General features: G+C 38.8%; 1 protein-coding gene across 1 annotated transcript; it reads right to left on the bottom strand.

The window, feature by feature from the left end:
- Positions 1-21: 21 nt before the first annotated feature.
- PLA2G7 (phospholipase A2 group VII) lies at positions 22-25,173 on the bottom strand (the record flags this gene model as incomplete). Its single annotated transcript, XM_081943861.1, has 11 exons — positions 22-125; positions 3,815-3,963; positions 6,151-6,321; positions 9,008-9,099; positions 10,176-10,289; positions 10,850-10,994; positions 12,358-12,426; positions 13,444-13,537; positions 14,721-14,871; positions 17,052-17,153; positions 25,024-25,173. The coding sequence occupies 11 exons, from the start codon at positions 25,171-25,173 to the stop codon at positions 22-24; spliced, it is 1,341 nt and encodes a 446-aa protein (XP_081799987.1).
- Positions 25,174-27,976: the final 2,803 nt, after the last annotated feature.

Genomic DNA, 27,976 nt, shown 5'->3' with positions numbered 1-27,976 from the left:
GTTTAAGGACAATGTTTATTGTCACTGAGATGCTCCTGGAGTTAAGTCAACATTGGTATCTGGAATGACATTAGGTCCTTCGCCATTTAAAAGAGGGTCCCATTGGTTAAATTTTTTAGAGAGACCTAGATAAGATAAATTCAAATCAGATGGCACATATACATATATTAAAATTATGTTTGCTTTGATGTTCTAAAACTGACATGCTAGAAACAGAAAAGTCATAGTGATAAATATGGATGGATGGCTTCATCTAAAGATCATATTTTAAGTCTCTTAATTTATAAAATCTGGAAAGACCCCTTTTTAAACTGAGTTGCAAGGTCAATATACTTTAAAGTATGTTTACTTGAAAAGTATATTCCACTTTTCAATAAAACTTCCAGAGGAGATAGAAACATATATACAATATAGAAAATACATATTAAAAACATGAACATAATCTGTAATAAAGGGATTACTTGGAGGAAAACCTTTCTCTCTATATATATTTCAATACATAAGTAGTTTGATATAAATCATTCAGGTATCAGGGTCCCAAGCCAACTGGTGCACCATCTACTTGCTTTCTCATATGTCTTAGTGGCTTAGATAAAATTTACTCTAGTCTAATCAGTGAATTCAGATGTGTAACCCAAGCCTTTTTATATATTAAAAATGCTCGTGCTAAACAAGTGTAAGTACAAGCTGGTTGTATGACTGGTTCTTTAGTTCAGCTTTAAAAGAAACACGTTTTTGATTCTGTGTAATATTTAAAAGACTCAGATGCTTGGGAGATGAATCTGAATGGTACAGACCAATGATGGCAAACCTATAATGCACGTGTCAAAGGTGACACACCACAACATTTGGATTACACACCAGCATTCACTGACACCCAACAGCAACTATTCTCGAAAGCACATCCCATTATCATGTGATTTTCGAAGGTTGCATAGATACAGGTGAAACTCGAAAAATTAGAATATCGTGCAAAAGTTCATTTATTTCAGTAATGCAACTTAAAAGGTGAAACTAATATATGAGATAGACTCATAACATGTAAAGCAAGATAGTTCAAGCTGTGATTTGTCATAATTGTGATGATTATGGTTTACAGCTCATGGAAACACCAAATCCACAATCTCTGAAAATTAGAAATATTGTGAAAAGGTGGAATATTCTAGGCTCAAAGTGTCCCACTCTAAGCAGCTAATTAAGCCATAACACCTGCAAAGGCTTCCTGAGCCTTTAAATGGTCTCTCAGTCTGTTTCAGTACGAATCACAATCATGGGAAAGACTGCTGACCTGACAGTTGTGCAGAAAACCATCATTGACACCCTCCATAAGGAGGGAAAGCCTTAAAAGGTAATTGCAAAAGAAGTTGGATGTTCCCAAAGTGCTGTATCAAAGCACAGTCATGGAAAGTTATGTGGAAGGGAAAAGTGTGGAAGAAAAAGGTGCACAAGCAGCAGGGATGACCGCAGCCTGGAGAGGATTGTTAGGAAAAGGCCATTCAAAAGTGTTGGGGACTTTCACAAGGACTGGACTGAGGCTGGAGTCAGTGCATCAAGGGCCACCACACACAGACAGATCCTGGACATGGGCTTCAAATGTCGTATTCCTCTTGTCAAGCTGCTCCTGAACAACAAACAATGTCAGACGCGTCTTACCTGGGCTAAAGAAAAATAGACCTGGTCTGTTGCTCAGTGGTCCAAAGTCCTCTTTTCTGATGAGAGCAACTTTTGCATCTCATTTGGAAACCAAGGACCCAGAGTATGGAGGAAGAACGGAGAGGCACATACTGCAAGATGCTTGAAATCCAGTGTGAAGTTTCCACAGTCTGTGTTGATTGGGAGAGCCATGTCATCTGCTGGTGTTGGTCCACTATGCTTCATTAAGTCCAGGGTCAATGCAGCTGTCTACCAGGAGATTTTGGAGCACTTCATGCTTCCTTCCGCAGACAAGCTTTATGGGGAAGCTGACTTCATTTTCCAGCAGGACTGGGAGCACATGCCCATACTGCCAAAAGCACCAAAACTTGGTTCAATGGCAGTGGGATTACTGTGCTTGATTGGCCAGCAAACTCGCCTGAACTGAACCCCATAGAGAATCTATGGGGCATTGCCAAGAGAAAGATGAGAGACACGAGACCGAACAATGCAGAAGAGCTGAAGGCGGCTATTGAAGATCCTGGTCTTCCATAACACCTCAGCAGTGCCACAGGCTGATAGCTTCCATGCCACGCCGTATTGAGGCAGTAATTGCTGCAAAAGGGGCCCAAACCAAGTACTGAGTACATATGCATGCTTATACTTTTCAGATATTGTTCTATGTACAATCCTTGTTTTATTGATTGCATGTAATATTCTAATTTTCTGAGATGGTGGATTTGGGGTTTTCATGAGCTGTAAGCCATAATCATCACAATTATGACAAATCACGGTTTGAACTATCTTGCTTTGCATGTAATGAGTCTTATCTCATATATTAGTTTCACCTTTTAAGTTGCATTACTGAAATAAATGAACTTTTGCCTGATATGCTAATTTTTTGAGTTTCACCTGTATGTGAGAATTGGGATGTGTGCAGCCTCCAAACTCTGAAAGTGGTTTGTGAGAGGTATGCTCTTGAACGGCCGCTGGAGTCTCTGAAAATCACATGAGAACAGGTGGTGCTTTCGCAGTGTTTTCAAGAGGCCATGGAAGACCATTCTCTGAAGCCACTTAAATGCCTTGTGCTACCAAAGTTGTCTTAGGTAGGCTGCAGGGATCTGTCAACAGAAAGAAAACAGAGCCTAAAGGTAAGTGGAACACAGTAGGTCTTGGGGATCACACATACGACTGCATTTTTTAAAATGAATAAATATGTAAATAATTGTTTCTCTCTTTTTCGGTGGGTGGGTGTATATTTGAGACATGTCCGCAAAGTCAAGTTAGGCATTTTCTGATTTTTTTTTTACATGCCAAGCCCAAAAGAACTGTCATTGGTGTTATAAACAGCTGTCCTTCCATTAAGCTCTCAGAGCAGAGATACAGATGCTGTATGACTTCGATTCCCCATACTCCTCTTTTTGAAGTATGGTATTTTCAGTTACACTGACCACCAGGAGGTGGTCAGATGTAACCAGCTGGAAGTCGTGCTAAACTCCATACTTGGGAGTATGACAATTTAGCAATTGCAGTTCTCTGCTCTGAGAGCTTAAGGACAGTAAAGCACTGAGTATCAGAATCTGCATAGCTTCTAAAGTGCACTGTATATAAGTAGTAGTCATCTAAAGTGCAAAGGTCTATGAGATCAATTTCCAGGAGAGGGTTCCAACCCCATAGAAAAACATCTGGCTACCTATGTCTTGTCTCAGGAGTTCCAATAAGGATGAAACTAATCATTTGATGCCTTCAGGTGGTCAATGTAATTGGGCGATACATCACACTTGGGATCCTTTCAGTTTTTGATTCCTGATGACTGGGCAAGTCCCTGCAGTTTTCTTGCCAAGGTTTCAGAAATGGTTTGCCATTGCCTGCTTCCCAGGGCTGGGAGAAGGTGACTGGCTCAAGGTCATCCAGCTGGCTTTGTGCTTAATAAGTAGGACTCTCAGTCTCCTTGTTTTTAGCTTAACCAGTACACCAAACTGTCTTTCTATCTGAGTGTCTCTCTCTTTCTCTGAACTTGTAAGGTGTTCTATTTTATATGCATGTATGTATTATATTTTCAGGTATTGAAAATATTGTGATCCATAGGTAGAAAGATATTGTCTGTAACATACCACCTTATCAACATGTAGTAATGCAGGGTGCTTAAAAAGTTAAATATAAAAGCAATGCAGCAACTTACCCAAATGTTTCTGTAAGAAGGCCAGTGAAGCTTTGTTGCTAATATCAATAGCTGTTTGTGGATCTATATCTCCTTTCAGATTAAACATCTTCCCAACTGTGTTTCCGGTAAGGAATGTAAAGTCGGGAAAACTCTGATGTACTGATCCTCTGAAAATAGCAAAAATGTGTATGGATAAGCCTAATAAGTAACCAAACAAGTCTGCCTACAAGAGGGAATATTTGCAAACACAGCTGAAACACATGGAATCTATTATTTTAAATATGTATATAGAAAGGTTACAATAGTTAAGAGCTATCCTACACAATATCTGTATTCTGCTAAACTACCCACTGATCACTATCAGTAAAATTGTAAATGAATCCAGAGAGAAAAATGTCCACTTTTAAAACAGTGCAGAAGGAAATGTTGATCTCATTTAGAAAGGATGCCTTTGTAGACCCATGGATGTGATTTTATTCGAATGGAAGTGCTAACAGAAAATACTAATCGGTGATTATTGGTCCTGTCCTCCTACTCATATCACTGACTGAACAGCAACCATCCCAAAGGTCTGGGATTTAGTTATAGTAATAATCCCCATTTTTAGAAAAGGGAATAAAGAAGCCTCTGCCCATAATAAGTTGCCATTAATTGGGTTTGAATAAGGAGGAATTGCAGAAAAGCAAGCAGGGTTTAGGAAAACATGCTCTATGGATGATCAAGCATTAGAGGCACAGCATGTTGCTGAAAGAGTAATCTTTCAAGAATGCCATCAGCAATCTTCACCTATTGTGTATTGTATATTGACTGCTGTTTTTCATTTGGAATAGAACACACAATGTTAGAACATGGGCACAGGGTTTAGTTATGACATAGCGGCTTGCAGGCCCTAGTTATATACGTATTTATTTATTAAATTTATATGCTGCCCATCTCACAAGCGAGTAACTCAGGCTGCTTAGGCAGGACAGTTGTTAGCCCTTCAAAGTAGGCAAGGAAACAGAACCAGCAAGGATTCCAGAAAATCACCTTATTTATTTTTTAAATATTTAATTTTTTTAAATTTATTTTTTTTTTAAATTGTATGCCACCCATCTCTCCTACAAGGTGACTCTTACACTGTTGTAGGATAGGAAACCAGAACCTTGAATATCTGTCCGAGTTTCTTTGTTTTACACTTTCCTTTTCTCAAAATGAAAATAAATAAAAAATCTTTTCTGAAAGTTGTCACTTAATGATTCAATAATTCCTTCCCCCTTTTCAAGACCAGCTCTACATACTTTTCCAACAGCCAAAATCACCCAAACATGAAAATTGTGTAATTAATGGTGGAGTTAGATGTGACCAAATAAAAGATATGTTCCCTCGTATTTAACAGAGAATCCAGAGGAGATTAACCTATACAGAATAATAGAGTTGGAAGGGTTCTTGGAGGTCTTCTAGTCTAACCCCTGCTCAAGCAGGAGACATAGGTATTATAGGCATAGATAAAGGTAAAGGTTCCCCTGCACATGCTTGCTAGTCATTTCTGGCTTCAGGGACTGCTCATCTCCATTTCTAAGCCAAAGAGCCAGCGCTGTCCGAAGACATCTCCATGGTCATGTGGTCAGCATGACTAAATGTCAAAGGCGCACTGAGCACTGTTACCTACCCACCAAATTCGTCCCTATTTTTCTACTTGCATTTTTTACATGCTTTCGAACTGCTAGGTTGGCAGAAGCTGGGAAAAGTAACGAGAGATCACTCCATTATGCAACACTAGGGATTTGAACCGCTGAACTGCCAATCTTCTGATCAACAAGCTCAGCATCTTAGCCAATGAGCCATCACATCTCTATTTATAGGTATAGGAGACCCTATACCATTACATACTATTATATCTAACTACACCATATTCTTGATCAGTAAGAACACAGAAAGAATAATTTAGACCTTGAAAGAGGAGTCCTATAATAATATTTTCAGGATGGACAATCATGGAAAATTAATCCCAGGAAAAGAATCCCAGGCAGTCTGAGGAAGACCAATGAATTACCTTCACTGTTCAATCTTGGATGATGGGTTATGTAATCCAGGCTCCCTGTGGGATAACTAAACTTCAGAGGCCATCCCCAATGATGTGGGATTATCAAATCTTGCTTTTGTCAATATCTCTGGGATTTTGTCATATTTTAGCCTTATGAGATTTTTACCATTTAAGATTTAAAAATAATAATTTGGACACCACTTGCAGATGATATGGGTGCTTATCTCAGTTGCATCTGATTTGTTTTAAACTATAAATTTAACTCTATAATCCTATGCCTCTTAACCCCATTCTAAAGAAATTAAAGCTACTGATATTTGACACTCACTTAATAGTTATCATTTTTCTTTCTCTGTCTTTGTGGTTAAGTTTCTTCATCTCTAGGATATTTGAAGCCCACTGGTATTTTTCTGAATTAATAAACAGCAATGGCTGGTGCACTTTGGGATATACTTCATCAGCTAGGGGAACCATCCACGCATCAAGAGCAACACCGCATCTGTTCAGAAAAAAAGAAGTTCTATAACATATCAGTAGCAGTTTGCACATTCTAAAGTGCACATAGATGCTATAAATCACACAGCTGCATCCATAGGGACATTTTATGTTCATTTTATTACCATTAGGAGAAACTTTCTGTAAGACATGTTCAATGTTAAAAGGTGGTGGGCTCTCCTACAATAAGTTGTTTAATAAAGATTGAAAGTCAAAAGGAATTTGTCATGGAATACTTTAGGGCTATCCTGAGTTACAGACCTTTCCATGAACACGGCTGTGGATTTCCAGTTGAATCCATGGAAAGAGAGCACTATATAAGGTTGACATCATTATTGGAAATGCTTGGAAGTGGCCGATATAATGCTGTGTAATCATTTTCTTTACTCTGATTCTAAGTTTAAGTTTATTGTTGTATGAGGCAAGCTACCTTGAATCTACACAATAAGTAGCATACACATCTATTTGCCTATCAATTGATTCTGCATCTGCCGTTCTACTGCTATGCATTTATATGCCTTTATTATAATAACATTCACAATAGGTAGAATGTTCCACTCTTCAGTATAAATAGTTGCAAAAACAATGGAGGATTTCCTACTTTTAATTCAGATTAAAGAGGGACTATCTCTCTTTGGTCTCAGATTAGTTTACTCTATTTAGTCTCAGATTATATGTAGAATATTATTTCCTACCAATAGTAAATCCAAGAGTAGATCAGTAGTCAACCCAATAAATAGTAATTAGAAAAGTGAATCTATAAGCAAATAAAAAGAATCATACATTTAGAGGATGGCCTATAATTTGGAACAAAGTTTTAAGAGAAATGTAACAAAAACAATTCATTGACTCTTATTTGGCTAGCAAAGCCACAGTATCACAAAAAAATTGCTCAGAATTGAGGAATGGGGACAGCAATAATTATTGAATAATATTCAATACATACTCATACATTTCAGTTTAAAATTTGGCAGAAATCATTGTGTATTGTTCACCTATTCCATGAATTTATGTAAGAATTATGGAGGGAGGGAGGAACAGAGAGAAAGAGAACACCTTCTAGTCAGTGTTGACTCCTGCAGCTTTCTTGTCAAGATTTGGAAGGTGGTTTAACATTGCCTGCTTTCTAGAGCTGAAAGAGAGGGAGTGGCTTAAGGTAACTCAGCTGACTTCATGCCTAAAATGGGCCCTGAATCCACAGACTTTTAGGTTCTAGGCTGGCACCTTAACCACTACACTACACTATGGAGATGCCACTTCAGAAATAAAGCTTTTAAAATTATTTATATTTATCTGGTAAGAACAATATTTGATTTTATAAAATTCTTATAAAATATATATGGTCATTAGATGGCATCTGAAAGCCAGAAATTATTTTATTTTCTCTCTCTTTTAACTATATAATGGCTGTATGAATTTTTGCAGTCCAAAAAAAGAATCCCTAACTATATCTATAGACTTACTATCAAATAGAGGTGCATGCAGTATAACAGGAAAATGGAATGGAGGAGAAGAACAACAACAACAACAACAAAAAAAGAAATGTCAGATGCCAATGATGAAAGTTAAACAAGATTTTAATACAAGCTTTATTACATGCTCCTACTGTGGACATCATAATGGAAGAAATAGCTCCCTAGAGAAGATTCTAATGCTGGGAAAGGTGGAAAGAAAGAGAAGAAGAGGATGACCAACATCAAGGTTGGTCATCTCAGTTAGAGTGGTGGTTACTACATCATTGAAGAACCAGTTAGGGACAGGTCATAATGGAGAAAATAAATCTATGTCATTGGTAAGAACTGACAATGACTTGATGGCATATAATCAATCAAGCAAATCAATGTAATTCAATTGAAAGACATCTTCTTCTCTTGATATTATGCATAAGCCCTGACTTCCTTAACCTTTAGAAATACAGGTAGTCTTCAACTTACAACCATAACTGGGACTGGAATTTCCATTGCTGAGCAACATAATCATGAAGAATGATATTATGTGACTGGATTGTTTAGCAATGGCAATCCCAACAGTCCCCATTGCCATTATAACTCCAGGTCGCTAAGTGGAGGGAGTCCAAGGCAGTGCTGGGATGCTGCCGGTTTAATAACCGGTTCAGTGATCACGTGTTTTGAGCTGCACGCACTTGCAGTTTTACCAAAACTTACCTTCCACGTTAGTTCTTTGGGAGGTGCAGCAATCCGCTCTGCCGCGCTAATCAGCAGAGAGGATATAGGTAAGTAAAGTGCAAGGGCAGGTGGGCCAATCTGATCGTCAGAGCTACCAGTTCACCTGAACTGGTCCGAACTGGCTGAATCCCATTCCTGGTCCAAGGTAAGGAGTGTGGGAGTGACACAGGAGGATAGTCCTGGGAGCTTGGCACAGGTAGAATTGGGTGGGGGGGGGTGCTGCAGTATGAAGATGCCTGTAGATGAGCAAGGGGAATTGAAGCACCCCAACAATTTGTAAGTGCAGGTAAGTTGCCAAGTGCCCAATTCTTCTTCATGTGACTACTGGGATGGGGAGGGATACTAAATGGCCATACCTTTGGAGATGGATTGTTTAAGTGCTTTTGTTCAAACAGTCTGAACAAATAGCCATATTTCAAGGACTATCTATAAAACAAATGTTACTGCAAAGAAAAACAGCAACTAGGTCAACGTGGTATGAGGATTTTTTTTACTAATTCTTACTTGAATCGTGTATCTTTGCTAAGTGTTTCTATGACTGTGGCAGCACCAAAAGAATGCCCCATTGCTGCTATCTTCTGTATGTCAATAGAATCCTGAAAAGAAAATGATATTGAATGATATTCCCTTTTGTTTTCAATCTGATGGTTCTATTTTAATTTATTCTATACTGAGGATTCTGAGTCCTCTAAATCAAGAATTGACTTAGTGCCCTCTGACTGTTTTAGACATCAGTCACTACATCGTTTGCCAAAATTAAACTGCTGCAGATGATTAGCATGAAGGGATGTTCAGCACATTCTTTAACATTAAGCTTACAATGTGACACTATTTCTGGATAACATACACAGGAATAAAAAGATCAGAAACCTTTGTTTTAAATAGTGGTTAGCACTAACTGGAAATGGTGAATATTCTGGACAGCCTTATAAAAGAGCTTCATATGATAGAGTAAAACATATATAACAGTAGATTAATACCAGGCATATAGTAGATGAGCAGTAGTAAGATCCTGGACTTAGATCTATGTTCAAATCTGTCTATGTTCAGATGACTCTACTTCAGGGCTTCATTTGAACAGAATTCATTGGGTGTCTCAGGAGACTCTTGGATAAATTAATACGTTTTAACATGTAAGAAATCAGATTGCATAAGAAGATTGGTGCCATGTGAGAAACCTCAGCTGTAACACATATCTTAGTGAAAGTAGAAACATCCAAAAAAACAGGCTAATCAATGAAGTGTTGAAGCAAATGCTTTTCATCTAATCAGTCTCTCTTAAGGAAACTCTTGAATGATACACTTTGCTTAGAAAGGTAAGCAGCACTGCATTATTTTTAGAAGCATCATGGATTTATATTGCTTAACCACAAATTAACAAGTCTAAGCATTATTCAGTTACCTCAAAAGAAATACATGTTAAAAGGGCAATTGGTGTATTAATTATCTATTTGATTTTCTGCTATCATTTGAACCTTTAGAGAAACACGAAATCAGATTCATCCAATATCACAATGGTATAAAAACAAAGATTTAACTGTTTGTTTTATTGTTGTTAAATGAAGGTTTAACTACAGCACTTCAGCAAACAAAATGTCAGTCTGAAATATATAATACAATATACTAAATTATTAATTTCCAATCAGCAAGGGAAATCTTCTACCTCATTTACCTTTAAAAGACTCCAATTGAAATCTAAAGGCAAAATGTTCTTGGCGGGTTTTCCAGAATTAATTTCAAGCAAAAGATCAAGAGCTCTAATGCATTCATCTGCCCTTTGCTGTACCTACATTAAGAAGAGACAAAAACTACTTTCAGTGTATAATTTAGCAATCTGTGATTAGGATTTTTCTAAGATAGTGGTTTACCTTTAAAAAGGGAATTAATTAGGTCACAGGTTATTTCAGGTCTCATTTTGGAATGAAAAATTCCTTGGTCACTTTATGTTGTATACTGAGAGAATGTGGAAAATGTGACCATGTTCCTTTCCTTAGATCTTTCAATGCTTTTTTTAATACCATCAACCTCCAGTGTGCATAAGATTTTGGGTTGCATGGCTCTGCTCCTTTGTTGAAGGTCAATTCCAGAAGCAGATGCTGGGGGATGTTTACTTCAATCCTTTACTGTTATGCTACACCACTCCGAAAGATTCATGCCATAGTAACTATCAAGTTCTGAATCATCATCCATTGGATTTTAAAAGTGATAAATTGGGTGGCACTATCGTATCTACTTTAGCTGTAGAGTGTATAACTACGGATATTGATTTAAAATTTAGGGGCGCATGAGTCTGAATCAATGATGCTTCTCTACCGCACTAGGATTTAGAAGATTTGCATTGAATACCTGTTGCCGCCTCAGCAAATGTTCATTTTCTTCAGGTTTTAATTTCCTATAGTACATCCACTCCTTGCGCAATGTTGGGGAGTTTCTTTTGTTTCCTTTGGCGGGGATTTCTTTATAATAATATGTAGCTGAAGAGGACTGGTCTCTAATGGAAAAAAACACTCTATCTGTGCTTTGAGACAGCAACACTTTCCCCTCTCAAAGCTCATACAATGCCTTATAAATGTTTAAAATAAATGTTGTATTCATGTATATATTAGAACTCATTCCTAATTTAGCACCAGAATATAACATTAGAGAAGAGCTGTTATGTAAAAGGTAAAGATTACTAAGGTTAATATGTATAGATGGCAAAAGAGTGAGTTTACATCTAAAAAACTCTCTGGATGGAGCTCACTGTTTACTGGCCAGATACCCTTCCTGACACCACTCTGAATTCACAGCAGATATTTTTTCTTTGCACTCTACAGAGAAACATCTGCCGCTACCTAGAATTCAACTCTCAACCTTGCAAGTGGGAGGCAAGCGTCTTCACCATTAGGCCACCAGGCCATTCAAGTTTACATCTAAAACGTTACCATTTTAATTAATAGACTGACTCAGTAATTGATAAAAGGAGTTGAGAGTTTCTGAATGTGTGAAAGACTAGTTTTTGATAGTGTTAAGAGTAAATCTTGGGGGAAAATTTATAATCAATTCTTTATTTGACCCGTGGTGGCACAGTGGTTAGAGTGCAGTACTGCAGGCTACTTCTGCTGACTGCCAGTTGCTTGCAATTTGGCAGTTTGAATCTCATTGGCTCAAGATTGACTCATATCCTTCCATTCTTGTGAGATGGGTAAAATGGGGACCCAAGTTGTTGGGGGCTATATGCTGCCTCTGTAAACCGCTTAGAGAGGATTGTAAATCACTGTAAAGCAGTATATAAATCTAAGTGCTATTGCTATTGCAATTTTAGGGTTATGATTTGGTCCTGTAAATAAACACAATAATTCTAACTTTGGAGAGCATACAATTCTTTGCCTAGTGATGATATTTGTCTCCACAGGTAAATCAACTGTGATCACAAATATTAGAATTTTCCCATCATCCTAAGCATTGTAAAAGCCTGTCTATCTAGTGGTTAAGGTAGCTAGAAAGAAAGAGATCTTGAGTTCTAGTTCCACCACCCAGATGGATGACTTTGGGCCACTCAGTCTCTCTCATTCCAAACTACCTCGCAGGGTTGTTGTTGAGGGGAAAATAGGGGAAGAAGGAATATTAGGTATGCTTGCTACCTTGAGTAATTTATAAAAATAATAAAGGCAAAATATAAACAAATAAAAATTAGTTAAAGTGGCTCGGCATCAGCTCATAGGCAACTGAATCACTTCAGTTTTTATTCCATAGTGGATCTCGGTGATTGGTTGAGTGAAATTCTTTGGTATTCTCATAAGCACAAAGTCCTTTATTAGATTCTACGTACATATTTCTACCTCAGTCAATTAAAAATTGAGATATAAGCATACCTATGTTCCACGGAAGCAACAACAAACCCCTGAGATGCCATTTCAATGCAAATTGCAGAATACAGTGTCCTAATGAAATAAATACAAATTAACTCAGTCTTTTAGGTCATTTGCATGTTACATCTCCTTTGTTACTATTGACATAGGGCATTATATATAAGCAGTCTCAATTCCTAGATTTTTAAAAAGATTAAACATGTCCTCGTCCCCATATTATGGTAAAATGTATAAAGATGAAAAAATGAAAGCGAATGGATCAGGGAAATAGACACATCCTATGTTGAAGAGCATTCTGCTAGTCTTCCAGTTTCCCTTCTGCATTGTGGGAAATATTTCTTAGCCTTGCCCGTAGACACAAAACCCCCCAAAAGCCAAGGTAGCTTTAAGGCTGCTTGTTTCCCCTCACCAGATTTGATTCACATCCGTAAACAATTTAGGGCATGGAAAATGTACTACTGCAAAACGTTTTAGACCCACACCACCCCCACCCAAGTCATTTTCATGCCATATAGGCTGCTCCTAGGTTTTAGTCATTCTGGGGAAGGATGATACTGGGGGGGAAAAAAGGAAGGAAGAGCCCCTTTTGGAAAACTGCTAATTGGGAAAAGAGCACAGCTCAGGACCGAGAAAAATGTGCAGCTATGAGAAGCTAGAGAAGCATCTGGGTCAGCAGGTGACTAGAAAAGTGGTATATCTGACAACAGTTCTAATGATCAGTAGTCAGCCTGGCCAAAGGCGGATCTTGGTATGGAACTATGTTAGTTTTGAGGATAACCATCTTCATCATTATAATTATCATCTTCCAAACTATAAATATTGATATTGCATCTATGAAATTGTTAAATAATATATAAGAAAAGGCTTCATGGAACTTCTTTCAGGAGCTTTTTTTATTTTTTATTTATTATGAAAATCATATGCTGCCCATTTCGCCATATTTCTGACTGATGACACATATAGGGTGAAGCCATGCCAGGAAAAAAATGAGGATATCATATTGGACTGTCTTGAAAGAATGCAAGCATACATAGTAAACTAGATTTGTTTTTTCAGAGGTATCAGATATGTAAAAAAAAGCATTATTACCTAAATCCTCCAAGTCCATGGGAAAAAATAATTAGGGGATATTTTTCTCCAGTTTTGAATTCAGCATTCCATTTTGCAGGAGATATAACTGAGCCTAGACAGAAGAAAAACATGTTTTTTTTATACTAGACTGAAATTAAACTTATTTTTAAAACTGCACTGGATCCTTAAGCTAGATTTTAAAGAATAACTCAAGAAACACTTAATGCAAAATATTAAAAGTTTTAATCCCGAATGGCACTTTCCCCATATAAATGTATTTTAGAAAGTTCTTTTCAGATAGAACTGATAGTACAAATTGTTCTTATGCTGTGTGCTAACTAATCATGTGATGGCTATTTTAGCATTCTCAATGTTTGGAATCGTTGAAATAGAACACAATAAAGTAATCTAAGCTCAACTTTTTTTTGGAACATCATTGGAACTGAATAAAAAACATTGCCACTTTCGACCCAAAGAGTTCATAAATAACCTTCAACAATTTGTCTAGATTCTTATGGGTCATAAAAAAAAGTACAGTAATATACTTAAACTAGCCTTAAACTACTGTATCTTGGGATAGTTTTTGGCATTTGTTTCTATCTTTCACTCTGTTTTTCTATCCAAATGAACTTTGGATGGGGCTAGGATAAAAGTGATTTTATATAGCCGCCTTAGTGTTGTAACATTCTTTTACAAATAGAGGTAGTCCTCAATTTATAGCCACAATTGAGCCTAAAATGTCTGCTGCTAAGCGAGAAGGTAGTTAAGTGAATCTTGCTCCATTTTACAACCTTTCCTGCCACAGTTGTTAAGTGAGTCACTGTAGTTAAGTTAGTAACATGGTTGTAAGTGAACCTAGATTCCCCATTGCCTTTACTTGATAGTAGTCTGCAAAAGTGATCACTTGACCCCGGGACACTGCAACCATCATAAATATGAGTCAGTGGACAAGGGCCTGAATTTTGATCATGTGACCATGGGGATGCTGTAACGGTCATAAGTGTGAAAAATGGCCATAAGTCACTTTTTCAGTGCTGTCACTAAACTGTTGTAAGTCAAGGACTACCTGTAATAAGTAACAAGCAGTAACAAACAAGTCCCATTATATCAATGTATAATAATCTATTTCTCTATTAGCATTAATCAAAATATTTCTGGTATCTGCATAATTACTTTTCTAAGAATAAGATTTAGAAAATGCGTACACTTGAGAGCGGTAGACTGAAAACATAATCTGCACAAGAATATGCTGCTAATGGGCTGGTGCTGTAATTCATAACCACTCTGAAACTTACCAAACTGCTGTCCTAGAATGAACTCCCCTACTATCCAAGCCACGTTAAGAAAACTTGAGAGTCCATGATAATATTTTTTATTGGGAATCCACTTTGTATCTTCATAATTCATATAATTTTGGGAAGGATAATACAGACGCAAAAAGGTCCCCTAGTATAAAGTAATAATAATAATAATAATAATAATAATAATAATAATAATAATAATAATAATAATAATAATAATAATAAAATATTTATTTCTTAGCCGCACCCTCTCCCGAAGGACTCGGGGCGGCGTACAATAAAACACATAAAATACATATCTAGACAAGACATACATATAAAGACGTATACCAAGACATGTACAAGGAGGAGGTGGGCTGTTGAATAAAAACAATTAAAATCACAATGTTTAAAAACCCCTAAATAAATGAATACAATTAAATTACCCAAATAAAAAACCCGTCAGGAGCGATACAGTTAGATCATAGTTGAGCCAGGCCAGCTACTTGGAATAGGTGGGTCTTGAGCTTTACACGGAAGGAGTGGAGGTCAGAGGTATTCCTAATATCCGGAGGGAGGTCATTCCACAGGGCTGGGCCCGCCACAGAGAAGGCTCTACTCCTAGGCGCCGCCCCTCGACACTGTCTGGTGGACGGCACCTGGAGGAGACCCTCTCTGTGCGAGCGGATTGGACGCAGGGATGTATGGGGCAGAATACGATCCCGCAAGTAACTAGGTCCTGAGCCATGGAGCGCTTTAAAGATCGTTATCAAAACCTTGAAACGCACCCGATAGACCACAGGAAGCCAGTGCAGCTCGCGCAGGAACGGTGTCACATGGGAGTACCTAGTACTCCCCATAATTACCCGCGCGGCTGCGTTCTGGACCAACTGTAGCCTCTGGGTGCATTTCAAGGGAAGCCCCATGTAGAGAGCGTTACAGTAGTCCAAGCGAGACGTCACCAGCACATGAGTGACTGGGCGTAAGGCGTCCTGGTCCAGTAGGGGGCGCAATTGGCGCACCAGGCGGACCTGGTGGAACGCCCCCCTTGCCACGGCTGTCACATGGTCATCCATGGACAGCCGGGCTTCCAGGAGGACGCCCAAATTGCGCGCCCGCTCCACGGGGGCGAGTTGAATGCCCCCGATGGCCAATGATGGGATTAATTGGCTGAACCGGGGAGCCGGTACCCACAGCCACTCCGTCTTGGAGGGGTTGAGTTTGAGTCGGTTGTCATCCATCCATAAAAGTAATTATTGAAAGCTGTTTCCAAATGTTAATTTTTTAAAAAAAGCATGAATTAATAAGAAGTGTTCTACCCTTAATCCAAGTTATTTTCAACTTTTGCAGTGACTAAAATTTGCTTAGTAGTGTTTCAAATTGAACTAGCTTTTTAAAAAAAATATCCATGTTGGCCATAACCAAAGTAGAATGTGGACAGTGTCATTATCTGATTTATGGCATCAGCATAGTCAAATGATGAAACTTTGCACTTCATTGCAGTCTGGAATTCAGAAAACAGATAAACAGAAAATTTGTTTATCATGAAATCCCCTTTTATATCTCATTATTATAGTATCCTCACATTGTATAAAAAAACTTGCCTTAGTTAAAATTGCCTTAAAATTGGCTTGGATAGAATTTTGTATTTATTTTGTAATCAGTGAAAAAAGCAAATGAACACCTTTCTTCCTTATTTCTATGATAGCAAAATGAATGAGAGATATAAATGAATCCAAAACATGAATTTGTTATGGAGGTTTTCCATAAAAGCTTTTTAAATGAAAGCCAGGTTGTTTTTACAATTATAAAAAGAAAAGAGAATAACAACAATAAGCCACCTAGAGGTATCTCAGCAAGATGGGCGACGTAGAAATTTAATAAATAAATAAAGTATTTGTGTAACGTTAGACTTCTGAATGGGACGATATTGGACTTGTCTCATGAGTGGTTCAAAATACATAATGACGGAAGGAATAGAGCAGGGGTGTCCAAACTTGGGAACTTTAAGACTTGTGGACTTCAACTCCCAGAATTCCCCAGCCAGCTGGCTGGGGAATTCTGGGAGTTGAAGTCCACAAGTCTTAAAGTTCCCAAGTTTGGACACCCCTGGAATAGAGAAACTGATTGGCACAAGTACCTTGGTGACACTCGCTTTGTTTGGAAATGACATTCTGCCAGTTATCTCACTGCAGTAACTAATAAAACTTCTAGCCTGAAAATAATAATGTTAGATGGCTACTAGGCTAAACTATTTTATATTTTGGGTTTTTTTTTTTCCTGCAAGCTATTTGGCATTCTTATTAGTGCAAAATTGGGTTTATTAATAATGGCAGTTATAAGTACCTCAATACCATTACCAGTCATGAGGTCTGTACTTCCCACAGAATAAGGGCCTTTCCCTTCAGGAATCCCCATGCCTGTTTGCTTTACCTTTTGCAGACAAATCTGAAAAACAAGGAAATGGATAAAAGTATGGGAATTTTATTATACTAGTATGAGGTTAAACAATGCAACAACAACGTTAACTATTACAACAGGTTTGTCCAGATGAGAAACACACTGAAAATTCAACAGAGGACAATGAGACTTAAAGTTAAATTTAGATTAATTATTAATTATGCCAACTACTTTATACATTTATTATCTCTTCCTTTTGTATATATTATTACTGCTGCAGAAAACCTTTGTAAGGAACTACTATAATATGCATATATTTATTACTTCGTTCCCTTCCTTTGCTACTGCAGAGATTAGCTGGGGAAAGATGATGGTAGCAATATTTAATACCATCCATTTATGAATTATCTGCTACTGAAAGAAACAGAACTCAAAAAGGGACTGTCCTGTGCAAATAACATTTTAGATTATGTTTTTCATAAAACACACACACACACTCTACATTATTTACACAGTGGTATTTCAAAGTCTAGTAGAGCCTGAGATGTAGAATTAAATGCAAGGAGCACAACGTTTATCACAGATTAGTTCATGAAATTGAGCGAAACACCCAGTTATAGCTTAGCAATAGTGACCAAATCTGGTTACATTTGTTTTTCAGTCTAGACTCTAGACTTTTTTAAAGGTTCCATTATTGTTGTATTAATTTTTCAGCCATAGTTTCACATACTTTGAGGTATTATTGATTTTAGGTATTTCAAGGATTGCTTAGAAAATGGAAAGTTTTAGCAAGCTAGGTTTGTTAGAAACCTGAAATCTATATACGTCTGTATAATCTATTTGCTATTACTATAATTAATTAAATCTTCAGAATCTTAATATTTATTTGGGGAACTCTCAACAGTGACTCATAGTCTCATTATTTGGCTAGACCACTGCAATTTTCTCTGCCTGGGTCTGCCTGTGAAAATCACCCAGAACTCTCAACTAGTCCAAAATACAACGATTTAGTTATTAGCTGGTGCGTACTGGTACAAGCCTATGAAACCATAGTGATTTGAGCCTTGCACTGTCTTCCTAAATGCAATTCAAAACATGGGGTCTTTGGTGGTCTCTGAGCTTGGTTGTTTTCTTGCAGAAGTTTCATTATCCAATTGGTAACATCATTAATCCTAGCACTGACAATGTTATTAATTGAGTAATAAAATATCTTCAAAAATCAACAACAATGAAGTGCAGAGAGCACCAGTGCAACTGTGAGCTACAAATATTCTTTTCTATTGGTAGTTGAAAATGCTGTTTTTTTACCTTTAAAGCCTTAGATAGTTTGACCCTGGAGTAACTTCAGGAATATCTTTTCCAATCAGTTTTGACTTCTTGATTAAACTTGTATATTGGTAATCACACCAGAGATAGCAATAGCAACAGCACTTAGACTTATATAGTGACTTCATAGTGCTATCTGCTAAATCTCTAAATATCCCTGAAATTTGATATACACCTATCTTATTAACTTGTCATAAGCTATTGACAATAGAGATGTTTTGGATCGCTTTTGTTATAAGATACTACCACATCTATTTACTGGTTGTTACTTTGTAGTATTGTGGATGATGTTACAATAATCTATTTTATTTTATTTTATTTTTAAATTTTTATTTTAAATTTTTATTATTGTGCCATTATATTGTAGTGATTAAGGAAAAAAATGAAACAATTTATAGAAAAATGCTACTTGCACTGAAATACTGCAACTATCCCTGAGAATAAGGTGTTTTGGCAAATCAGAGCTTAATAGAATCTGTCCGCTTACCTCAGCCCCATCCCACTGCAAAAATATAATATGTATGCACTTCGATTACTAACAATTTGAGAAATTCCTTAGCTGAGGCACATATATTAAACATATAGCCAATGCTCAAAAATTTTACTTTTTTTAAATCGATACGTGCGATAATCGAGAGTGCAGTCCTAGTTTAATGCCACTCTTTGTTTATAAACAATCCTGTTAATAAACTAAAACCAAACTTAAATAAAAAGAGTTTTTCTTATATTAATAAGGACAATAAAGAACATCACTGAACAAACATTAAAAGTACAGTAATATGAACAAATATAGTTTGTTCACAATTATTTAATACTATTTTCCCAAATTATAATTATCATTTATAATTATAATTATAAAAATATCCCTGTATACTCATATCAAAGTTATCCATACTCTTAGTATGGTATACAGGGATATTTTTAAGATCAAGAGGAACTTGAAATGTGAGGTGAGAAAAACATAAAACTATACATTTTAGTACAGTTAGATTGGAGTAAAGGCCACTGATTTAAACAGAAAACTAACCATGTTTAAATAAGATAACATTCATTACCATTTTTTCTGGGGGCACTGTGGCACACATTAAAAATGAAATTGTGCTGCCTGCTCTCAAAAGTGTGCACATGTATAACACAGGGAATATTTCCAGGGAAGTTAATTTTTTCATCCAAAATTGAGTATAACATTAAATAAGACCATTGCATATCATAATGAGGTAGTAATTATCTGATGACAATTTCAGTCTGAAAGTACCCCCAGTGTATATATTTATATATGTATTTATATGTTGATAAAAGGGGAGGCCCTTCTATGATTAGGGCCTTGATGAGGCAACATATCAATAAAATTCAAAAATGGCCCTCATTCCCTGGAGGCCCTATTGCAACTAACTATGACAGCAGGAAGATCTGCCCAAAGGCAGAGGATGCTGAGAATCTCAGGGCTAAATCAGGCTGCCTTTGGATTTTGAATATAGGAACGCTCAACATCTGAACAAAAAGAATGGATGCCCAACTAGAAGAACTGCTGATTGAACTCAACAGAGTGCATTGGGATATCATTGGATCATGTGAAACACATCAAAAAGGCAAAACTTTAGTCGAACTTGGTAGGACTGAGCATCTACTCTACATCAGGGGTACTGAGGATGGACAACATGGTGGGGTTGGTTTTCTCATCCACCAAAAACTGAAAGACTCTGTAATAAAACTTGAAAGTATATAAGACAGAGTTGCCCAATGTATAATTCAATTAAATAAATAATACAAGTGTCAACTCTACACCTATCCATGTTTATGCACCAACAATAAACTGTAGTGATGATGAGGTTGAGAGTTTTATGATGATGTGGTCCATCTTCAAGACAAAGAAAAATGCCAGTACAAACAATAGAAGCAACAGACCACCAGAAAAACACTTTGTACAATCAAAAATCTCTAATGAAATGATTGATTTAATGAAAAAGTAGATAATGAAGAATACTGTAATTTTTACTAATAAACTGAAGTAAGTTGAACTTGCAAGACCATAAGAAAACATATCCAAGAAACATGTCCATTAACATGAAGTTTGTGAAAAAGGCAAATGAACAAAACAAAGGAATTAATCAAGCAAAATATAAATACAAGAAAGAAGGTTTTTGCATTAAAACGTGAAGATGGCTCTAGGTATAGAACAAGACAGGAAATGTTGACAATAATTAGAAAATTCTATTCAGATCTATACAAAGATCAAAATCACTCAAAAGTAACAACATCCATGAAAGAGGAAATGTCAGACATCCTAGTAGAGGAAGTATCAAATGCCATAAAATCAATGAGAAATGGCAAAGCTTCAGGAAATGACTCTGTTATGGTTGAAATGCTGAAAACAGGTGGTCAGTCTACACAAGATACCAGCAAACTATACTCTAGATGTCTCAGAGAAGAAAAAATACCTGATGAATGGAAAAATGCTGAAGTGATTCTTATACACTAGAAAGGGGCCCAAGAAGATTTAAAGAATTGTCCCCCAATAAGCCTTTAAAGTCATCTACAAGGTTTTCACCAAGATAATAGCAAAAAGAATATTGAGAACATTAAATGATGCCCAGCCAAAGGAGCAGGCAGGGTTCAGAAGTGGTTGCAGCTCAATGGATCATATCCAGGTAGGTCAGCAAGTCATTGAAAGGCACAATGAGAACATCATGCCTCTGTGTATGGTTTTTGTTGACTACAAAAAGGCTAAGCCATGCCCAGGCTCCAAAAGAAAGTATATGATATCATCAAGAGAGTAAAAGAATTGAAATGGAAATGGGCTGGTCACATAGCAAGAAGAACTGATGGCAGGTGGACCAAAGCAGTCATAGAATGGATCCCACTTAATAAAAAGTGTCAACAAAAGAGACCTAAAACAAGATGGATTGACGACATCAGCAAGTATTGTGGGCCCAATTGGCAAAGGGAAGCTCAAGACTGTATTGGTTGGAAACATGTGGAAGAGGTCTTCATCCTGCAGTGGAGAGACAACGGCTAGAATGAAAAGGGGAGAAAGGATAGACAAGCAAATTAAACATACTTAAAAAAAGGAAAGACTAAAAATAATAATAATAAAAGAATTGTTCCTCCTAGCACAAATGGTGATATTTATTTATGATAAATTCCGATGACTAACAGAAAAATTGATAGCTTAAAATTCCTGATAGATTGTTTAAATTTAAACTTTCAGATGGATTCCCTGACAACAAATGACTAAACATTAACCACAATGGACAGAAGATCTCATAATCCATTATGGGGAGGGAGGGGGCAGCATAATCATATGAAGGTGGTTTTCTTAAGATCCCCCCCCCCCAATTTATAGAAGGCAATGGACAAGTTCTTCTGCCAGACAGGAAAATAATTTTAATTGAGAAATATAATGCCAATTATGACAGATGACATTCCAGGGGGGTTATTAATCAGTCACTGACACAGTTGACTCATTTCTCACAGTGATCCTATCAGTACTGAACTGCTACCCAGATTACTTAGCCATACTAGGTACACAAGAGTAGTTCTTACTTTCAGATATACAAGGATTCCATCAATAATGCTGAAATTAACTATTTAAGGAGGTTTCATATTATAGCCGTCCAAGTCTTTCATGGTAACAGCTGCCCTGCTGACAGCTTAGAGAAGCAAAATGTCCTTAAGAAGTTTTCTCAAGATGAAAGTGGACAGACCAGTCACATTGCTAGGCAACGGCCAATACCAAATAATTCTTAGTCTTACCCAAAGCCAACCTCCAGCATCCAAGAGTGTCCTGATCAAGTTAGAGCTGAGATGAATTTCTCCTGATGAGGATGAGCATGCCAACTACTTAAATCATATGGAAATGCCCCATTGCAAGACAACTTGTCAAATAAAAGCTTAAGTGCATTCTCTGTGTGCTACTTCCCTAGACAGGATCAGAGTGACTTGTTATGTTCAGAAGCCTCATAGCTGACTGAGAAGAACATCAGTTCCATTCCACCAATCTCTGGGCAACAATCTGCTGCTGCTTCCTGGGGTTGGAGTCAAATCACACACAAATGACTTAGTTCTATTCCCAAAATCATTTCATGCAACACCAAATAGTTTGACTCTGCCATTGACCAAAGTTGACAATCAAATCACAATGATGGCCCCTCAAGAATACATTCACCATTCTATGAAAATTGCACTTGACTGAAGCACCTCTAATTCATTGGCCCCTTTAGTATGTGAAGGGGATCCATTTCTCTGACATTTGTCTCCTGGAATATTGCCAAGTGGTGTGCCAGAGGCAAAGACTACAACTTTATGAGCTTCATTATCAAAGTATGATTTAATATATTTCCATCAGCTGTTTTAGAAAAGCAATACAAAGGATTCCATTAAAATTCAGGTCCTGCCTATGTAGAGAAAGAGGAATAAAAGCCGTCAAATTTGCCTTACAATAAATGTCTGTGGAGATTGTCAGTCATCTAGTTCATGGTATCCCAAAGGTGTTTTTTTTAAGAGGCAACTGGGTTTTCTTGTTTTTCTTTGAAGATGTTTTACTTCTCATACAAGCTTCTTCAGCTTTGACTGGATGGTGGAGAGTGGAAGGATTTATATTCCTTGCAGACAGCTGGTTATTTGCATTCTGGAAAGTCTAGTTGCCTCTTGAAAAAGCACCTTTGGGACACCATGACCTGGATGACTGAGAATCTCCATAGACATTTAGCTATGCATACCTTTCAAATGGTGCGGGAGTATGAACAGATTTCCAGAAAAATTGCAAGATTACAGAAGCCATTTGTGCTTCAAGCCATACAAGTCATGGTTGTCCCAAAGGTGCTTTCTCAGGAACAACCATGGGACAACCATAATCTGGATGACTGAGAATTTTAGCTATACAATTTGGAATGAACACCTTTTGAATGGTGTGGGAGTAAGAATGGATTTCCAGATAAAAAATTGCAGACTACAGGAACCAGCAGCAGGAACTCAGGTGACCCTGAGGACACAGATAATCCTCCAAGTGCTTCAACGACCCTCTAAAACAGGGGTGTCAAACTTGTGGCCCACGGGCCAGATGTGTCACATGCTAGCTGGCCCCTATCTGGTTTAGCAAAGAGAAAAAAAGTCCCTATACGTCACATGACGACAGCGTGATGACGCGAGTTTGACATCCCTGCTCTAAAAGGATGCAAATGACCAGCTGGTTGAAAGGAATATAAATCCTTCCATTCTCCACTATTCATTTCGGAGCTGAAGAATTCTGTAATATATGCAAGATATGCAGCAGCCTGACAGCTGTTACATAAACTAATTAATCAATATTCATAAAATACTAGTGTTTTATACGTGGGTCATTGATTGCAATAAATATTCTATTCTCTTCCCTTAAAAGCTAACTATAAGAACTCAAAAAGACTAATAATACAGAAATCGGAACTTTCCAAGTAAAGCCCAGAAATACTTAGGATTTGGGAATGTCCATACTTGGTCAGAAATGTAAACATGGTAACCACAATTTCATTTATTGTGAAATTGTCCTGTCATTTTACTGGCAGATCTCTTTTGGTCTATCCTTAACAAACGATATAATTCTTTGGAGAAGGATAATGTTCTTTTTGTACACATTGTTAACATGCTTCCCTTACTATCTCGAATCTTGCAGCGATGTGTTCTAAAATTTTATTTTAAATTGGTTAGCACTTCAACTAGATAGGCCCTGAAACCGAAACTGGACAAAAGCATTCACAACATTGCAAGAAACTAAACAGAAGAGGCTCAAGGATAGAATAAATGATGCTCCTCCAATACATTTTGGAGACAACTCGCTATAGAGAAAACAGCTTGAACTGCAGAGGAGAAAAGCGCCAGAATATAAGTCAAATGAAGCATCCTGCTAGACAACAGGAGAAAAATTAATTCCCCAAGAGGGCACAAACCTCCCCTTGCACTGCGGAGACAGGAGCGGACACCGCTTAAATTGGACGCCCTTTCCAGATCCGTGCCGCCTCTTCCCTCAGAGCCTCTGCCTCAGACTTGCCCGCTGAAGGGATGCTGATGGGGCGCGCAAGGTGGGAGCATGAGCTCTTTTAAGAACGATGACCTGGCCTTGACCAGAGTAGGCGGTTTCCTCAGTCCTGTCCTCTCCATAAGAGGAAGGGACTGCCCTTGGCTTTCCTCCGGCCTTCCTTGTCCCTCGCCCTGTTGCTGCTGCAGCGCCCTCTCTTAGCATGCTAGGAAAGCTGGGAAAGGAGGGTATTGAGAACTGGTTAACAGAAGTGAGGACTCTGTGAGGTAACCATAAAACAATAAACTTTTATTGCAAACAGCAAGCTAACTAGAGAACAAACAATTCAGCACCACGCTCTGCTTGACAGCTATTTATACAGGAGGTGCCAAGCAGAGCAAAAAATAGGAAACTGTAAAATGTCCTGCTTTCAGCCAGGCGCACCTTAGCCAATCATGCCTATCCATTTGTTGCCAGCTGCCTGGTCATAGGTTGAGTACTTTCTGATCGGTCGCAAGTCAAGGACTTTACAGAGGGAGAGGGGAAGGCTGAGTGCTACTGGAGGAAGGTGACTTCTCCAGGCTGGACATACATCAAACATACCATCCGGCCGTCCACAGTAGAGGAAATTGTTTTCACTGGAGATGGGTTGGACCATTCTCCAGTAACCCAGATTTCATACCAGAGGGCCACCGTGCAATTAGGGCTCATCTGTTGTTCTTGCACAAATTCCTTAATCTCAGGACTCTGCATTGGAATCTTCTTCCTATTGCATTGACTTCCCTTTCTCCCAAGCCACATTTAAGCACTGCACCAGTTTAAAACAATGTGAAAAGAAAAGCATGGTTCCTCCCAGTTGTAGAAGCAGGTCTATAAAAATGTTTAAAATAAGTGAACAACATACCAAAATGATTCTAATTTGGACAAGTGTAACTAACACACTCAGAAGATAGAAATCACTGGGGAGAGTGGGGACACAGGAAGGAGCTGGTCCCTGCCCTGATAGTTAGGCTGGCTTGATCAGGTACAGCTGACTAACTGCTTTGACCAGTCCGGTCAGCTTGTCTCTTACTGCAGGGGGCTGGGGAATAGATGAAAATTAGGAGTATAGAGAAACAGGCCATTTGTAAAATCCCAGTTCAACATTTCTTGTTATTTTCCAAAGGCTGCAATGAGGAAGAGCAGAGTGGATGAGTGCTCAGATTACACAGAATTGTACAAATATGCTTAATTTCTGTCTTGAGAAAAATAACAATTTAAATACAAGTTTATGGTTCGGAATTTTCAATCTGTTTGAAAGGCTGGAAATAAATTAATTTGAAAAAACAGAATGGGGAAAAAAATAGAAAGCATAATACTAATTGAGAGGCAAAATAGGATGGATGCGAACATTACCCATCCTCTCTGGTCCTACCCTAACAAGGTCTGTGACCTCACTTTTATAAAAATGACTCATCAGTTTTATATACTGTTGTGTATTAAACTCTCCTGCCATAGACTTGCCTGCTAACGTCTCCTGCCATAGATTTACATTGGTCGCTCCTGATTGGCCAAGATGCAGCAGCCAACCGGCGGGAGAATCCAGCCACCTGATTGGTCTATCGCCTGACAGCTCGACTATAAAAGAGCTGTCAGCTGTCATTTGCTTACTGTTTGCCTATCTGAGATTTGCTGTACTTCTGAGCTGTTTGTCACTGTTTAATAAAGGTTGTGTTAGCTTCAACCTGCCTTGCCTCAGTCCCTGTCTGCCTCGTTCTCCCTACAGAACACTAGCGACGAGGATGGGATCAGGTCTGAGGTAAAGGACAAAGGCGAAGTCACTGTCAGAGCTGTCCCAAGTCATGAAGCGACGAGACGTCACTCATCGCTGAATTTTTTTCTCTCTGATCTTTCACACACACTGTCCTTCTCAGGATGGCTACCCAACCAGCATTCTCGGCATTCAGCCCGGCCACCGAAACGTGGGACGCTTACCTCGAAAGGTTTGAGTGCATCCTAGAGGCAAACGACTTCATGGGTTTGTCTAGCGGCCGTAAAAGAGGCTATTTCCTCAGTGCCTGTGGCCACGAGATGTTTGGCACAGCCAGGGCTTTAGCAGCCCCTCAGTCAGTGCACTCCATGCCTTGGGAGACGCTCTTGGAGAGGCTGAAGAACCACTATTCTCCAACTCCCTCACACATGGCGAGGTGCTATGCTTTCCGACAGAGTCCAGAGAGAGGACGAATCCATGTCGAATTACATGGCGTCTCTCAGAACGGCGGCTCTTCACTGCAATTTCCTGTTCTGGATGATGCCCTATTCGAACAGCTGGTCTGTGGTATCAGAGACCTCAGACTTCAGTGTTGTTTGCTGGCGCGAAAAGAGCTGACACTTCAGACAGCTGTGGATGAAGCCACGGCATACGAAATGTCTGACAAATCTACTGCAGAGATTCAAAGATTTCTGCCACTGGCCACCCATGTCAGCAGGGGCCATGCTGTCCACTACGACGAGGTCGAAGCAGACGATCTGTCAGACATTGAAGAGGACATCAGCTGCCTCAACCTCACAACCCGAAAAAGCCGGTCACAGAAAGACTTTTTGCCTCAGTCGGGTTGCCTTAGCTGTGGCGGGAACCATGCAAGGGCGAATTGTAGGTTCAAAGCCGCCACCTGTCAACATTGTGACAGGAAGGGACATTTGGCCAAGGTGTGCAGGGTGGCCATGCCAGCTGCTCTCCTACCTCCTGAACCCGACTTGCCAAGGCCAGCCACAAGGCAAGCCACAAGGCAAGCACCTACACGCTGCCGGGACTGTTTTGCCGTTGCCGATTGCCAGCAGCTATCTGAATGGGCTGTCAGTCACGCATCGCTCTCAAAGCCGGCTCCCAAAATTTTTCTGACTGTCGAAATTGAAGGGAAGCCCTGTAAAATGGAGGTGGACACAGGGTCTTCAAAATCCCTTGTCTCGTGGGCCACTATTAAGCGGATGCTGCCCAGCCTTACTAAGGCTACCCTGAGGCAATGCCAAATTTGCCCCAGGGACTATCAAGGGCAGCCGATCCCTATTGTGGGCTGTGGCACATTTCAGGTCACCTGTCAAGACTTCAAGGGGCCTCTCCCTCTCATCATCAACAGTCTCCTGGGGCTGGACTGGTTCTCTGCGCTGGGGCTCAACATTTCCGGCATCCACTCCGTGGTTCCAGACTCTTTTGCCACGCTGACCAGTGAGTTCGCAGACGTGTTCGACGACCGACTGGGTAAATATACGGGGACACCTATCTAGTTTCATTTGGACCCCCAGGTGGCACCAATCCGCCTTAAGCCTAGGAGGGTGCCATTCGCCCTACAGCCTAAGGTAGATATTGAATTAGATAAGCTAATCACGCAAGGGGTAGTAGAGGCAGTGGACCACTCCCCCTGGGAGACCCCCATTGTCATCCCCATCAAACATGATGGGAACATTAGGCTCTGTGGTGACTTTAAATGCACCATTAATAGGGGGTTACAAGCCAACCCTTACCCTGTACCTGTGGTGCAGCACCTGCTCCATTCCCTGGGTTGGGGTAATATTTTTG

The sequence above is a fragment of the Natrix helvetica genome (assembly GCF_964273705.1).
Source record: "Natrix helvetica genome assembly, chromosome: 2".
In the NCBI taxonomy this organism is placed as follows: domain Eukaryota; kingdom Metazoa; phylum Chordata; class Lepidosauria; order Squamata; family Natricidae; genus Natrix; species Natrix helvetica.
Note: the sequence above shows the minus strand (reverse complement) of the source record. Positions and strands in the feature narration are given on the sequence as shown.